A 16,478-nucleotide genomic window follows, 5' to 3' on the forward strand; every position below is an offset into this window, starting at 1 on the left:
CAGGAATACAGATGTGGAGTAGAGTAGAGTTTGTTTAAAATTCTCATAAAAAACTGAACTAATCAAACAACACTTGTTGCTCTTTATACATGTTGATATAATATTAATATTTAATAGAGAGAAAAAAAACGTTTCCCTAAACTGCTTTATAATATACTGCTCAAAAAAATAAAGGGAACACTAAAATAACACATTCTAGATCTGAATGAATGAAATAATCTTATTAAATACTTTTTTCTTTACATAGTTGAATGTGCTGACAACAAAATCACACAAAAATAATCAATGGAAATCCAATTTATCAACCCATGGAGGTCTGGATTTGGAGTCACATTCAAAATTAAAGTGGAAAACCACACTACAGGCTGATCCAACTTTGATGTAATGTCCTAAAAACAAGTCAAAATGAGGCTCAGTAGTGTGTGTGGCCTCCACGTGCCTGTATGACCTCCCTACTACGCCTGGGCATGCTCCTGATGAGGTGGTGGATGGTCTCCTGAGGGATCTCCTCCCAGACCTGGACTAAAGCATCCGCCAACTCCTGGACAGTCTGTGGTGCAACGTGGCGTTGGTGGATGGAGCGAGACATGATGTCACAGATGTGCTCAATTGGATTCAGGTCTGGGGAACGGGCAGGCCAGTCATAGCATCAATGCCTTCCTCTTGCAGGAACTGCTGACACACACCAGCCACATGAGGTCTAGCATTGTCTTGCATTAGGAGGAACCCAGGGCCAACCGCACCAGCATATGGTCTCACAAGGGGTCTGAGGATCTCATCTCGGTACCTAATGGCAGTCAGGCTACATCTGGCGAGCACATGGAGGGCTGTGCGGCCCCCCAAAGAAATGCCACCCCACACCATGACAGACCCACCGCCAAACCGGTCATGCTGGAGGATGTTGCAGGCAGCAGAACGTTCTCCACGGCGTCTCCAGACTCTGTCACGTCTGTCACGTGCTCAGTGTGAACCTGCTTTCATCTGTGAAGAGCACAGGGCACCAGTGGTGAATTTGCCAATCTTGGTGTTCTCTGGCAAATGCCAAACGTCCTGCACGGTGTTGGGCTGTAAGCACAACCCCCACCTGTGGACGTCGGGCCCTCATACCACCCTCATGGAGTCTGTTTCTGACCGTTTGAGCAGATACATGCACATTTGTGGCCTGCTGGAGGTCATTTTGCAGGGCTCTGGCAGTGCTCCTCCTGCTCCTCCTTGCACAAAGGCGGAGGTAGCGGTCCTGCTGCTGGGTTGTTGCCCTCCTACGGCCTCCTCCACGTCTCCTGATGTACTGGCCTGTCACCTGATAGCGCCTCCATGCTCTGGACACTTCGCTGACAGACACAGCAAACCTTCTTGCCACAGCTCACATTGATGTGCCATCCTGGATGAGCTGCACTACCTGAGCCACTTGTGTGGGTTGTAGACTCCGTCTCATGCTACCACTAGAGTGAAAGCACCGCCAGCATTCAAAAGTGACCAAAACATCAGCCAGGAAGCATAGGAACTGAGAAGTGGTCTGTTGTTCCCACCTGCAGAACCACTCCTTTATTGGGGGTGTCTTGCTAATTGCCTATAATTTCCACCTGTTGTCTATTCCATTTGCACAACAGCATGTGAAATTTATTGTCAATCAGTGTTGCTTCCTAAGTGGACAGTTTGATTTCACAGAAGTGTGATTGACTTGGAGTTACATTGTGTTGTTTAAGTGTTCCCTTTATTTTTTTGAGCAGTGTATTATAATTCAATGAAGAAGAAAAAAAGTTTTCCCTCCTCAACTGCGTTTCCTCCCTCCAGACAGCCGATGGCGATATGTGTCTTTCAGGCGATGTTTCTAGTGTGACGTATAATCTAGTGGACGGAACGCTTCTTCAACAACTGCAGCCACCTCGGTAGCTCGCTAGCTGACAATGTCGGAACATTCAAGTTCTTTAGACAATTTCGTGGTTTAATTGCCACTATGATTTAAACATACTTATGTGGAAACAACTAGCTACCCCATTTAATTTCATATTTACGTTGTAAGTCAACTATCTGGCTGGTTAAATTAGCATTAGCCTAGCTAGCTAACATCCCCGACCATGCGCTCACTAAGCTACTCTCCTCCTAAAGAAGAGGTCTGCTGGACGGAGAAAGAGGGTCTGTGGCTGAACGTTGTCGTGAAAGAGGAAGAGGAGGATGTCACATTACAAAGACAAGTAAAGGGTGAGGCTGTTATCGTGAAAGAAGAAGAGAAAGACGTTACAGTGAAAGACGAGGAAGACGCCTTCAGAGCGAAAGAGGAGGAGGAAGATGCAGTTTTTGGAGTGGAGGATGAAGTGAAAGAAGAAGAAGAAGACGTTTTTGGAATGAAGGATGAAGAGGGGGAGATTACTGTCACATTAGAGGAGGACGAAGAAGAGAAGACTGGAGAACTGATTAACATTAGTAAATACAGTGAGTACTATCTTATAAAACAGGGACACAAACTCTGTAGTTGTTGAACTAATGTGTGATTTTTAAAAGGGCATTCTACACTTGAATATGTTTTTGTACTGTCGGAATTGTTCATGACGTCCTTTCCTGTTGAAAAGTGATATATAAATACAGTAAATTATAAACACACTAAAGGGAAACAAATAAATGTTTTGAGCAAAATATTTTTTTTTTTTTAGACAACTGCAAACTAGAAAGAGTGAGTGATGTCATAGTAAGGCCTCCAAGGATTTGGCTTGATGGGAAGTCGTGATGTCATCCAATAGGCGACTGATCTTCATGTGAATATTCATTTTTTTTTAAATCCTTCCTGTTGGTTGTTGATCATTGCTAGAAAGCCATTTTCTCGTCTTGCATTGACTTTCAAGACGATTTAAGTCCAAACTGTAACTAGGCCACTCAGGAACATTCAATGTCATCTTGGTAAGCTCCTCCAGTGTTGATTTGGCCTTGTGGTTTAGGTTATTGTCCTGTTCGGACAGTTTTTTTGTATTCAGATCTCTGAAATGCTCTCTACCTACGTAACATTTAGTGTCTCCTTATATTACGCTGGGAAACAGTTTTCATGGGCACAAAAATCCTAAATAATTTCAGAGTTTGCTAAATCCAATGGTTCTAACCGAGTCACCTTAACTTTATTGACAACACCCAAATGGATACTGTCATTAACGCGGTTCTTCAATAATTACACATAATACTTAATACTGTAGCTGTTTAGTTACAGTCACATGTTCAACTATCATCAGCTGATCCAGGAATTCCAGGAAATCATTTTCTGAATGACAGTCACATGACAAACATCACAACATGCAACAACAACTAAAGTGCTTCTTCATTCATTACTCTGGTAAAGACAGTTATGCCGTGCTCCACGTTGGATCCAACATCCCTAAACAAATGTATGTTTATAATGTGTTATTGTCTGGTTGATTTACTGTAGGGTCTCGTTAGTCTGTTTGGACACAGAGATACTTAGCTCATAATGTGTAGAGAACTGTTCCTTGATGGATAGGCTATTGTACAACACACAGAGCTATTTTCCTTTATTCAGGACATTTAGAATGACAACACATTACAGAGTAGCCTAGTGGGATTATTCACAAAATGATCTGGTGGTCAGGTTATGAAATGTCATGACAAAGACATTTTAATTTCCATGTTTCACCTGAAATATTAAATGATTTATAGTCCTACGTCTATGTTGTTGTTAGGTGAAGTTATGGGTCCTACAGTAGGTCTATGTTGTTGTTAGATAAAGTTATGGGTCCTACAGTAGGTCTATGTTATTGTTAGGTGAAGTTATGGGCCAATTTGTTAAACACTTAGTGTACAAACCCTCATTGTCAGGCTGATGTTAAAGCTAGCCAAAGAGCATTTTACTGGTTGAAGTGTTTAAGTGTAAAGCAGTTGATTTGCGACAATAACACAAACATATTAAGCAGGAGATTCAAACGAGCCCTACAATTATAATCCAAAGTAATGTGAAATGCACTCATATGCAACCTGTAAATGGAGGTTATTTTTACTGTCAGCCTATGAGAACTCCCCAGAGTTTTCCCCACGGTGGTGAATTAGTAAATAGACACAGAGCTTAATGTGAGTTTCCTTGAGTAGCACTCCTGATCTTGTCCTAATAGTGCACTGTAATATTCAGAATACATTGTGAAAAACTAAAATCTTGGCTCACCATTTTTGCTCCAAGCAGATATACTACTGTAACAGGGGTCGTCTAAAGGGGACCAAGGCGCAGCGTGTAGAGTGCTCATATTTACTTTATTAAGGAAACACTTAACAAAATGACCACCAACAGTTCCGTCAGGTAACCCATACAAAACGGAAAACAACTACCCACAAACACACTAGAAAAAGCCCCAACTTAAATATGATCTCCAATTAGAGGTAACGAGGACCAGCTGCCTCCAATTGGAGATCAACCCAAAAAAAACAACATAGAATTAGAAAAACTAGAACTTAAACATAGACATAGAAAACCACCCAAAAACACCCCCTGTCACGCTCTGCCCACACTACTATAGAAAATGACATCTTACAAGGGTCAGGATGTGACAACTACATCCATAACGAGTGGTTTCCTCATTACCAGATATACTACATCCATAACTAGTGGTTTCCTCATTACCAGATATACTACATCCATAACTAGTGGTTTCCTCATTACCAGATATACTACATCCATAACTAGTGGTTTCCTCATTACCAGATATACTACATCCATAACTAGTGGTTTCCTCATTACCAGATATAATACATCCATAACTAGTGGTTTCCTCATTACCAGATATACTACATCCATAACTAGTGGTTTCCTCATTACCAGATATACTACATCCATAACTAGTGGTTTCCTATTTACCAGATACACTAAATCAAATCAAATGTATTTATATAGCCCTTCTTACATCAGCTGATATCTCAAAGTGCTGTACAGAAACCCAGCCTAAAACCCCAAACAGCAAGCAATGCAGGTGTGGAAGCACGGTGGCTAGGAAAAACTCCCTAGAAAGGCCAAAACCTAGGAAGAAACCTAGAGAGGAACCAGGCTATGAGGGGTGGCCAGTCCTCTTCTGGCTGTGCCGGGTGGCGATTATAACAGAACATGGCCAAGATGTTCAAATGTTCATAAATGACCAGCATGGTCAAATAATAATAATCACAGTGGTTGTCGAGGGTGCAACAAGTCAGCACCTCAAGAGTAAATGTCAGTTGGCTTTTCATAGCCGATCATTGAGAGTATCTCTACCGCTCCTGCTGTCTCTAGAGAGTTGAAAACAGCAGGTCTGAGACGGGTAGCACGTCCGGTGAACAGGTCAGGGTTCCATAGCCGCAGGCAGAACAGTTGAAACTGGAGCAGCTGCACGGCCAGGTGGGCTGGGGACAGCAAGGAGTCATCATGTCAGGTAGTCCTGAGGCATAGTCCTAGGGCTCAGGTCCTCCGAGAGAGAGAAAGAAAGAGAGAATTAGAGAGAGCATACTTAAATTCACACAGGACACCGGATAAGACAGGAGAAATACTCCAGATATAACAGACTGACCCTAGCCCCCCGACACATAAACTACTGCAGCATAAATACTGGAGGCTGAGACAGGAGGGGTCAGGAGACACTGTGGCCCCATCCAATGATACCCCCAGACAGTGCCAAACAGGAAGGATATAACCCCACCCACTTTGCCAAAGCACAGCCCCCACACCACTAAAGGGATACCTTCAACCACCAACTTACCATCCTGAGACAAGGCCGAGTATAGCCCACAAAGATCTCCGCCACGGCACAACCCAAGGGGGGGAGCCAACCCAGACAGGAAGACCACGTCAGAGACTCAACCCACTCAAGTGACGCACCCCTCCTAGGGGCGGCATGGAAGAACACCAATAAGCCAGTGACTCAGCCCCTGTAATAGGGTTAGAGGCAGAGAATCCCAGTGGAGAGAGCGGAACCGGCCAGGCAGAGACAGCAAGGGCGGTTCGTTGCTCCAGAGCCTTTCCGTTCATCTTCACACTCCTGGGCCAGACTACACTCAATCATAGGACTCACTGAAGAGATGAGTCTTCATTAAAGACTTAAAGGTTGAGACCGAGTCTGCATCTCTCACATGGGTAGGCAGACTATTCCGTAAAAATTGAGCTCTATACGAGAAGGCCCTGCTTCCAGCTGTTTGCTTAGAAATTCTAGGGACAATTAGGAGGCCTGCGTCTTGTGACCGTAGCATACGTGTAGGTATGTACGGCAGGACCAAATCGGAAAGATAGGTAGGAGCAAGCCCATGTAATGCTTTGTAGGTTAGCAGTAAAACCTTGAAATCAGCCCTTGCCTTAACAGGAAGCCAGTGTAGGGAGGCTAGCACTGGAGTAATATGATAAAAATGTTTGGTTCTAGTCAGGATTCTAGCAGCCGTATTTAGCACTAACTGAAGTTTATTTTGTGCTTTATCCGGGTAGCCGGAAAGTAGAGCATTGCAGTAGTCCAACCTAGAAGTAACAAAAGCATGGATTAATTTTTCTTTATCATTTTTGGACAGAAAGTTTCTGATTTTTGCAATGTTACATAGATGGAAAAAAGCTGTCCTTGAAACAGTCTTGATATGTTCTTCAAAAGAGAGATCAGGGTCTAGAGTAACGTCGAGGTCCTTCACAGTTTTATTTGAGATGACTGTACAACCATCAAGATTAACTTCTCTAGGGCCAGTGGGACAAAATCTTCCCACCTACGTAACAGCCAGTGGAATCCTGTGGCGCGTTATTCAAATACCTTAGAAATGCTATTACTTCAATTTCTCAAACATATGACTATTTTACACCATTTTAAAAACAAGACTCTCGTTAATCTACCCACACTGTCCGATTTCAAAAAGGCTTTACAACGAAAGCAAAACATTAGATTATGTCAGGAGAGTACCCAGCCAGAAATAATCAGACACCCATTTTTCAAGCTAGCATATAATGTCACATAAACCCAAACCACAGCTAAATGCAGCACTAACCTTTGATGATCTTCATCAGATGACACACCTAGGACATTATGTTATACAATACATGCATGTTTTGTTCAATCAAGTTCATATTTATATCAAAAACCAGCTTTTACATTAGCATGTGACGTTCAGAACTAGCATATGGCAAACTTCCGGTGAATTTACTAAATTACTCACGATAAACGTTCACAAAAAACATAACAATTATTTAAAGAATTATAGATACAGAACTCCTCTATGCACTCGCTATGTCCGATTTTAAAATAGCTCTTCGGTGAAAGCACATTTTGCAATATTCTAAGTAGATAGCCTGGCATCACAGGGCTAGCTATTTAGACCCCCACCAAGTTTAGCCCTGACCAAAGTCAGATTTACTATAAGAAAGATGTTATTACCTTTGCTGTTCTTCGTCAGAATGCACTCCCAGGACTTCTACTTCAATAACAAATGTTGGTTTGGTTCAAAATAATCCATAGTTATATCCAAATAGCGGCGTTTTTTCGTGCGTTCAAGACACTATCCGAAGTGTAAATAAGGGTCACGCGCACAACGCATTTCGTGACAAAACATTTCTAAATATTCCATTACCGTACTTCGAAGCATGTCAACCGCTGTTTAAAATCAATTTTTATGCCATTTTTCTCGTAAACAAGCGATAATATTCCGACCGGGAAAGTGTGTTTACGTTCAAAGAGAGAGAAAATAAAAGCATGGGATCCCCTCGTGCACGAGCCTGAGTCTCATAGTACTCTGACTGGCCACTATCCAAATGCGCTAATGTTTTTCAGCCAGGGGCTGCCTCGATATCATTCAGCTTTTTCCCGGGTTCTGAGAGCCTATGGGAGCCGTAGGAATTGTCACGTTACAGCAAAGATCCTCAGTTTTCAATAAACAGAGCCAAGAAGAACAAGGATTTGTCAGAGAGGGCAAAAGGAATCTTCTCAGGTTTTTGCCTGCCATATGAGTTCTGTTATACTCACAGACACCATTCAAACAGTTTTAGAAACTTTAGGGTGTTTTCTATCCAAAGCCAATAATTATATGCATATTCTAGTTACTGGGCAGGAGTAGTAACCAGATTAAATCGAGTACGTTTTTTATCCGGCCGTGTCAATACTGCCCCCTAGCCCTAACAGGTTAATTGTCAGATTTAACAGAAGAGCTCTTTGTTTCTTGGGACCTAGAACAAGCATCTCTGTTTTGTCCAAGTTTAAAAGTAGAATGTTTGCAACCATCCACTTCCTTATGTCTGAAACACAGGCTTCTAGCGAGGGCAATTTTGGGGCTTCACCATGTTCCATTAAAATGTGCAGCTGTGTGTCATCCGCATAGCAGTGAAATTTAACATTATGTTTTCGAATGACATCCCCAAGAGGTAAAATATATAGTGAAAACAATAGTGGTCCTAAAACAGAACCTTGAGGAACACCGAAATTTACAGTTGATTTGTCAGAGGACAAACCATTCACAGAGACAAACTGATATCTTTTCGACAGATAAGATCTAAACCAGGCCAGAACTTGTCCTTGTAGACCAATTTGGGTTTCCAATCTCTCCAAAAGAATGTGGTGATCGATGGTATCAAAAACAGCACTAAGATCTAGGAGTACGAGGACAGATGCAGAGCCTCGGTCTGACACCATTAAAAGGTAATTTACCACCTTCACAAGTGCAGTCTCAGTGCTATGATGGGGTTTAAAACCAGACTGAAGCGTTTCGTATACATTGTTTGTCTTCAGGAAGGCAGTGAGTTGCTGCGCAACAGCTTTTTCATAAAGTTTTGAAAGGAATGGAAGATTCGATATAAGCCGATTAGTTTTTTATATTTTCTGGGTCAAGGTTTGGCTTTTTCAAGAGAGGCTTTATTACTGCCACTTTTAGTGAGTTTGGTACACATCCGGTGGATAGAGAGCCGTTTATTATGTTCAACATAGGAGGGCCAAGCACAGGAATCAGCTCTTTCAGTAGTTTAGTTGGAATAGGGTCCAGGATGCAGCTTGAAGGTTTAGAGGCCATGATTATTTTCATCATTGTGTCAAGAGATATAGTACTAAAACACTTTAGTGTCTCCCTTGATCCTGGCAGAGTTGTGCAGACTCAGGACAACGGAGCTTTGGAGGAATACGCAGATTTAAAGAGGAGTCCGTAATTTGCTTTCTAATGATCATGATCTTTTCCTCAAAGAAGTTCATGAATTTATTACTGCTGAAGTGAAAGCCATCCTCTCTTGGGGAATGCTGCTTTTTAGTTAGCTTTGCGACAGTATCAAAAAGAAATTTCGGATTGTTCTTATTTTCCTCAATTAAGCAGCAGTGAGGGTTCTTCGATACTGCACAGTACTGTCTTTCCAAGCTAGTCGGAAGACTTCCAGTTTGGTGTGGCGCCATTTCCGTTCCAATTATCTGGAAGCTTGCTTCAGAGCTCGTGTATTTTCTGTATACCAGGGAGCTAGTTTCTTATGACAAATGTTTTTAGTTTTTTAGTTTTTAGGGGTGCAACTGCATCTAGGGTATTGTGCAAAGTTAAATTGAGTTCCTCAGTTAGGTGGTTAACTGTTTTTTGTCCTCTGATGTCCTTGGGTAGGCAGAGGGAGTCTGGAAGGGCATCAAGGAATCTTTGGGTTGTCTGAGAATTTATAGCACGACTTTTGATGCTCCTTGGTTGAGGTCTGAGCAGATTATTTGTTGTGATTGCAAATGTAATAAAATGGTGGTCCGATAGTCCAGGATTATGAGGAAAAACATTAAGATCCACAACATTTATTCCACGGGACAAAACTAGGTCCAGAGTATGACTGTGGCAGTGAGTAGGTCCAGAGACATGTTGGACAAAACCCACTGAGTCGATGATGGCTCCGAAAGCCTTTTGGAGTGGGTCTGTGGACTTTTCCATGTGAATATTAAAGTCACCAAAAATTAGAATATTATCTGCTGTGACTACAATGTCTGATAGGAACTCAGGGAACTCAGTGAGGAACGCTGTATATGGCCCAGGAGGCCTGTAAACAGTAGCTATAAAAAGTGATTGAGTAGGCTGCATAGATTTCATGACTAGAAGCTCAAAAGACGAAAACAAGTTTTTTTTTTTTGTAAATTGAAATTTGCTATCATAAATGTTAGCAACACCTTCGCCTTTGCGTGATGCACGGGGGATATGGTCACTAGTGTAACCAGGAGGTGAGGCCTCATTTAACACAGTAAATTCATCAGGCTTAAGCCATGTTTCAGTCATGCCAATCACATCAAGATTATGATCAGTGATTAGTTCATTGACTATAACTGCCTTGGAAATGAGGGATCTAACATTAAATAGCCATATTTTGAGATGTGAGGTATCACGATCTCTTTCAATAATGGCAGGAATGGAGGAGGTCTTTTATTCTAGTAAGATTGCTATGGCGAAAACCGCCATGTTTAGTTTTGCCCAACCTAGGTCGAGGCACAGACACGGTCTCAATGGGGATAGCTGAGCTGACTACACTGATTGTGCTAGTGGCAGACTCCACTAAGCTGGCAGGCTGGCTAACAGCCTGCTGCCTGGCCTGCACCCTATTTTATTGTGGAGCTAGGGGAGAAATCCCTACATCCCTAACTAGTGGTTTCCTCATTACCAGATATACTACATCCATAACTAGTGGTTTCCTCATTACCAGATATACTACATCCATAACTAGTGGTTTCCTCATTACCAGATATACTACATCCATAACTAGTGGTTTCCTCATTACCAGATATACTACATCCATAACTAGTGGTTTCCTCATTACCAGATATACTACAGCCATAACTAGTGGTTTCCTCATTACCATATACACTACATCCATAACTAGTGGTTTCCTCATTACCAGATATACTACATCCATAACTAGTGGTTTCCTCATTACCAGATATACTACATCCATAACTAGTGGTTTCCTCATTACCAGATATACTACATCCATAACTAGTGGTTTCCTCATTACCAGATATACTACATCCATAACTAGCGGTTTCCTCATTAGAATGGAGGAGTTTCTACAACCAAATTGCGTGTGCATTGCTGCAATTTTAGCAAACACAGAAAGGGGCTTATATTGGAGGCCAAATGTCGTCTGGCACACTGCTTAGGTCTTGACTGTCTTAAGATAGTCTTGTCAAAACATTTAACAGATGTCAATTGTTGTACAACTTCATGGGTACTCTCTGGTCATACCTTTTTACCTCAAATAAACAGTGGATTTCTGCTGTTGTGGGCATTTAACCATCTGTATGACATTGTTGTTCACACAGGAGAGAGATGGGACTATCTTGGATCCTCTGGGGATCCTCAGCAACATCATGATGCTGACGAGGCAGAGAAGAGTCTCTCCAGATCAGAACACCTCAAGAAACACCTGCAGAGACCCACAGGGAAGAAATCTCATTGCTGCTCTGACTGTGGGAAAATATTAAACTCCTCAGTAAAACTTAAAATACATCAAAGAATTCACACTGAAGAGAAACCTTTTGGTTGTACTCAATGTGGGAAGAATTTTAGAATATTTATCCAGCTGAAGGTACACCATAGAACACACACAGGAGAGAGACCTTTTAGCTGTAATCAATGTGGAAGGAGTTATACCCGGTCAGGTAGCCTGATATCACATCAGAGAACACACACAGGAGAGAAACCTTTTGGCTGTACTCAATGTGGGAAGAGTTTTGTTCATTCTAGTTGTCTGAAGAGACACCAGAGAACACACACAGGAGAGAAATCTTTTAGCTGTAATCAATGTGGAAGGAGTTTTGCCGAGTCAGGTAGCCTGAAATCACATCAGAGAATACACACAGGAGAGAAACCTTTTAGCTGTACTCAGTGTGGGAAGAGTTTTGTTCTTTCTAGCTCTCTGAAGAGACACCATAGAACACACACAGGAGAGAAACGAGAGAAACTATATAGCTGTACTCAATGTGGGAAGAGTTTTGTTCATTCTAGCCTTCTGAATAGACACCATAGAACACACACAGGAGAGAAACCTCATAGCTGTGATCAATGTGACAAGAGATACTCTGATAAAAGATATCTGATTAAACATCAGATAATACATGGAGTTGGATCATGATGTCAATGAATTAATGTCACAATGTAGAATGTTGTAGAAGGAGTATTTTAATGATGTCACAATGTAGAACCCTAAACGTTTGCCCCCTGTTCTATTGATTTCAACATGATATGGATATTAGCCTCAGGGGGAAAATCCAGGCTCTGAAATGAAAGAGTACTATTTATGTGATTTAACAAAAAGTGACTAATAAAAAAAGAGTTGTGTTACACTTACCACGTTGGTGACGCACTGGAATCAAAATGCAACACTTCAAAATGTATCTAGCTGTTTTCTACAAATTGTCCACTAACCAGTGATGTACACATTATTCCCAGATTCCGTGTGGTTTTTGAGCTGTTCGTTTTAACAGGACGTGCAACCTCATCTCCCTCCTCTCGGTACAATTGATTTCAACATGATTTCGATGAGTTATGACAAATAAGTGTTGTGTTCCTTTGTTTAGCGACCCCTACATTTAAATGCATCACTCCAAAATGTAGCTGACTGCCTTCTGCAGGTTGTCCTCGAATCAGCGAGGTAAAATATATCTCCCATTTCCATGTGTTTTGTTTAGTTGTTAGTTTCAACAGCAAGTACAACCTGATTAGAATCGAAATCAGTGATTTATTGCTATTGGTCAAAACAACAGCATTTTTGGTGCTTGTGCATTTTAAAAGGTCCTTGTTTTAAAAAATACAAGTAATATGATTATTATGGCAGATGTTTGTGTATATAGCACATTTTATGTTTAGGTTTTCAATATATCCCAAACTGTTTCTGCATATTGGTTATTGATGTAGACAAGTTAAAACTGTGTTTTGACATTGGGCTATCCCACCTAGCAAAATGTCATTGAAGAGCTGTTGAAAATAAGACAATGCAACCAAATATTTCATGTAACATTTAGTAATGATAATTATTTATGCAACCAACTGACAGTTGTTTTGTACAATTATATTGACATTGTTGCCCTGCTTTTAAAATATCAGGGTTCATTCTCAGATGTTCCAGCCCAAATGTACTAGAGCATGACATTGGGGACTGGGCTCCGATCCAACAACATGCCTATCTAGTGAACCCTGAAAAGAGAGAAGCTCTGCAGTGAGGTGGAAAGTTACTACGGATATTGCAGGAGTTTCCTCTTGAAATCAGACATGTCCGTGGTAAGGACAACTTGGTTTCTGATTGTCTCAAGGGTGGGCAGTCAAAAAGATTTGTGTTTTGCGTTTAGCCAGTGAGTTGCCATGGATCACAATTTATTTTCACTGCATGTTTTTCCGTAATGGAGCTGAGTTTTATTTGGGCTCGTTCCAAGGGGACGAGAGTTCTAGAAGCTAGTGGGGGATAAATATAAGGTTCTAGAAATATGTTTTTTCTTGTTTTAATTCTTGACAGCCAGTAGACACCATGTTTATATTGGTGAAGGTGAAGCATTGTAGTTGATTTTAATGTGAAATGGAAGTTGTTTTCTGTTGATGGTAAGCATTCTCTTAAGGTGTTAGTCTTTTTGGTTTTTCCATCTTATGTTTTGAGGTTGGACTTTAGCACGTCTAGCCCGTTAGCACGTCTAGCCCGTTAGCACGTCTAGCCCGTTAGCACGTCTAGCCCGTTAGCACGTCTAGCCCGTTAGCACGTAGGACGCACTGATTGGTGTCACCTCGTTAGTCAGTATGTGTTACACCTGTGCTGGCTTGTCCATCTCGTTAGTGGGAAGGTGTTTCACCTGAGCTGGTCCAGGTTCTATTTAAGAGTGTCTGGCCCAGTGCTCCAGTTGTCTTGATACATGTGGAGAGTCAACACCTTTTAGTTGCTCCACCTTTTTGGTTTGCTTCCTGTCTTTAAGTTTGGTGTGGGTTTTTCTTTTGTTTGCCTCTTCTTGGGCAGATTTAGTGGGTCTCATGCTGGGTGTCTTTTATGTCCCAGTTGTTGTTACTAGTCAACTTTCAGTGGACACTGAGAGCAAAATTGCAAGATTGTTATTATACTTTTTTTGCATCAAATGGTTGTGTTATGCAACAGAATAGAGGGTTCTTATAACTATTGTGTCTGTGTGTTCTACTGAGGATGGGCCTCTGGGAGAAAACACTGACTGATTTACAATGTCTTTTGGGTGATAAAACCTAAAGAGACCGCATTCCAGAGCATGAGTTAATGTTTCTGTTCTATATGGTACCAGGGAGAGATGACCCCAGGGCCAGACCCTGGTCTCGACACAAAGAGTACTGTTTTTACAGCAGATACTGTCTGCTGAGAATTATAAGTATCTTTCATACAAATCTTAACCTTGTGACCTGTTCTATACATCTGTTGTTGGTCATGTAGGTTGAAAGGGGTGTATCTTGGCTTTAAAATACCTTTGTACTTTTGTCTCGGGGCTCTCAATGAATCATCTGGGGGTGATTCATCTCTCAACGAATCATCTGGGGGTGATTCGTCGACCAGCCATCATTTATCATAGAGCACTCAATTGATTCACTTTATATGTGTGTGTTGTATTGACCTGCTGCCTTATAAGTGAGTAAAGATAGTTTAAGAATAACTCTGACTTGTGTGATACGTTTGTCTCCTCAATTGATATTAAAGAAATTAACCATATTTGGAGATGTGAATCTTGACTTGGTGACTGCTCCTGGTGACCTGGGTAAATGGTGCATGAGGGATCCCTCTAACTTGGGATCTCAGGGAGACCACACTTTGGGAACGGAGCAGATGGACCCACCTTTGATCTGAGAGGCAGCGAGCCGAGTGGATACATCTCCAACGTAGTTTAAAAAGAAATAGGTGAGCGACGCATGCAAAGTGGAGTTTTTAGAAAATCCTCGTAGGCTCTGAGTGTGTATTCCTGTGTGGAGGTGTAAACGGGGCCCAGTCAGAATCTGAGGCTGAGTCAGCTATCTGTGCAAACTGGATTAAAACTAGAATCTGTGTTTACTAGTTAAGACCATTTATGATATATACTGCTCAAAAAAATAAAGGGAACACTAAAATAACACATCCTAGATCTGAATGAATGAAATAATCTTATTAAATACTTTTATCTTTACATAGTTGAATGTGCTGACAACAAAATCACACAAAAATAATCAATGGAAATCCAATTTATCAACCCATGGCGGTCTGGATTTGGAGTCACACTCAAAATGAAAGTGGAAAACCACACTACAGGCTGATCCAACTTTGATGTAATGTCCTTAAAACAAGTCAAAATGAGGCTCAGTAGTGTGTGTGGCCTCCACGTGCCTGTATGACCTCCCTACAACGTCTGGGCATGCTCCTGATGAGGTGGCGGATGGTCTCCTGAGGGATCTCCTGAGCCAACTCCTGGACAGTCTGTGGTGCAACGTGGCATTGGTGGATGGAGCGAGACATGATGTCCCAGATGTGCTCAATTGGATTCAGGTCTGGGGAACAGGCGGGCCAGTCCATAGCATCAATGCCTTCCTCTTTCAGGAACTGCTGACACATTCCAGCCACATGAGGTCTAGCATTGTCTTGCATTAGGAGGAACCCAGGGCCAAACGCACCAGCATATGGTCTCACAAGGGGTCTGAGGATCTCATCTCGGTACCTAATGGCAGTCAGGCTACCTCTGGAGAGCACATGGAGGGCTGTGCGGCCCCCCAAAGAAATGCCAACCCACACCATGACTGACCCACCGCCAAATCGGTCATGCTGGAGGATGTTGCAGGCAGCAGAACGTTCTCCACGGCGTCTCCAGACTCTGTCACGTCTGTCACGTGCTCAGTGTGAACCTGCTTCATCTGTGAAGAGCACAGGGCGCCAGTGGCGAATTTGCCAATCTTGGTGTTCTCTGGCAAATGCCAAACGTCCTGCACGGTGTTGGGCTGTAAGCACAACCTCCACCTGTGGACGTAGGGCCCTCATACCACCCTCATGGAGTCTGTTTCTGACCGTTTGAGCAGACACATGCACATTTGTGGCCTGCTGGAGGTCATTTTGCAGGGCTCTGGCAGTGCTCCTCCTGCTCCTCCTTGCACAAAGGCGGAGGTAGCGGTCCTGCTACTGGGTTGTTGCCCTCCTACGGCCTCCTCCACGTCTCCTGATGTACTGGCCTGTCTCCTGGTAGCGCCTCCATGCTCTGGACACTAAGCTGACAGAGACAGCAAACCTTCTTGCCACAGCTCGCATTGATGTGCCATCCTGGATGAGCTGCACTACCTGAGCCACTTGTGTGGGTTGTAGACTCCGTCTCATGCTACCACTAGAGTGAAAGCACTGCCAGCATTCAAAAGTGACCAAAACATCAGCCAGGAAGCATAGGAACTGAGAAGTGGTCTGTGGTCACCACCTGCCGAATCACTCCTTTATTGGGGGTGTCTTGCTAATTGCCTATAATTTCCACCTGTTGTCTATTCCATTTGCACAACAGCATGTGAAATTTGTCAATCAGTGTTGCTTCTGTTGTGTCTTTGGGGTACCATTAAACTGAAGA

The 16,478-nt window shown here is 42.4% G+C and overlaps 1 protein-coding gene across 1 annotated transcript; it reads left to right on the plus strand.

The window, feature by feature from the left end:
- The first annotated feature begins 1,852 nt into the window (after nucleotides 1–1,852).
- On the plus strand, nucleotides 1,853–14,620 carry LOC145863028 (uncharacterized). The gene is made up of 2 exons (XM_082968167.1): nucleotides 1,853–2,433; nucleotides 11,232–14,620. Exons 1-2 carry the CDS (start codon nucleotides 2,079–2,081, stop codon nucleotides 12,041–12,043), a joined length of 1,167 nt encoding a protein of 388 aa, XP_082824293.1. The 5' UTR covers nucleotides 1,853–2,078; the 3' UTR covers nucleotides 12,044–14,620.
- The last annotated feature ends 1,858 nt before the right edge of the window (nucleotides 14,621–16,478 follow it).

Source organism: Salmo salar, chromosome 02, assembly GCF_965601325.2.
Source record: "Salmo salar chromosome 02, fSalSal1, whole genome shotgun sequence".
NCBI lineage: Eukaryota > Metazoa > Chordata > Actinopteri > Salmoniformes > Salmonidae > Salmo > Salmo salar.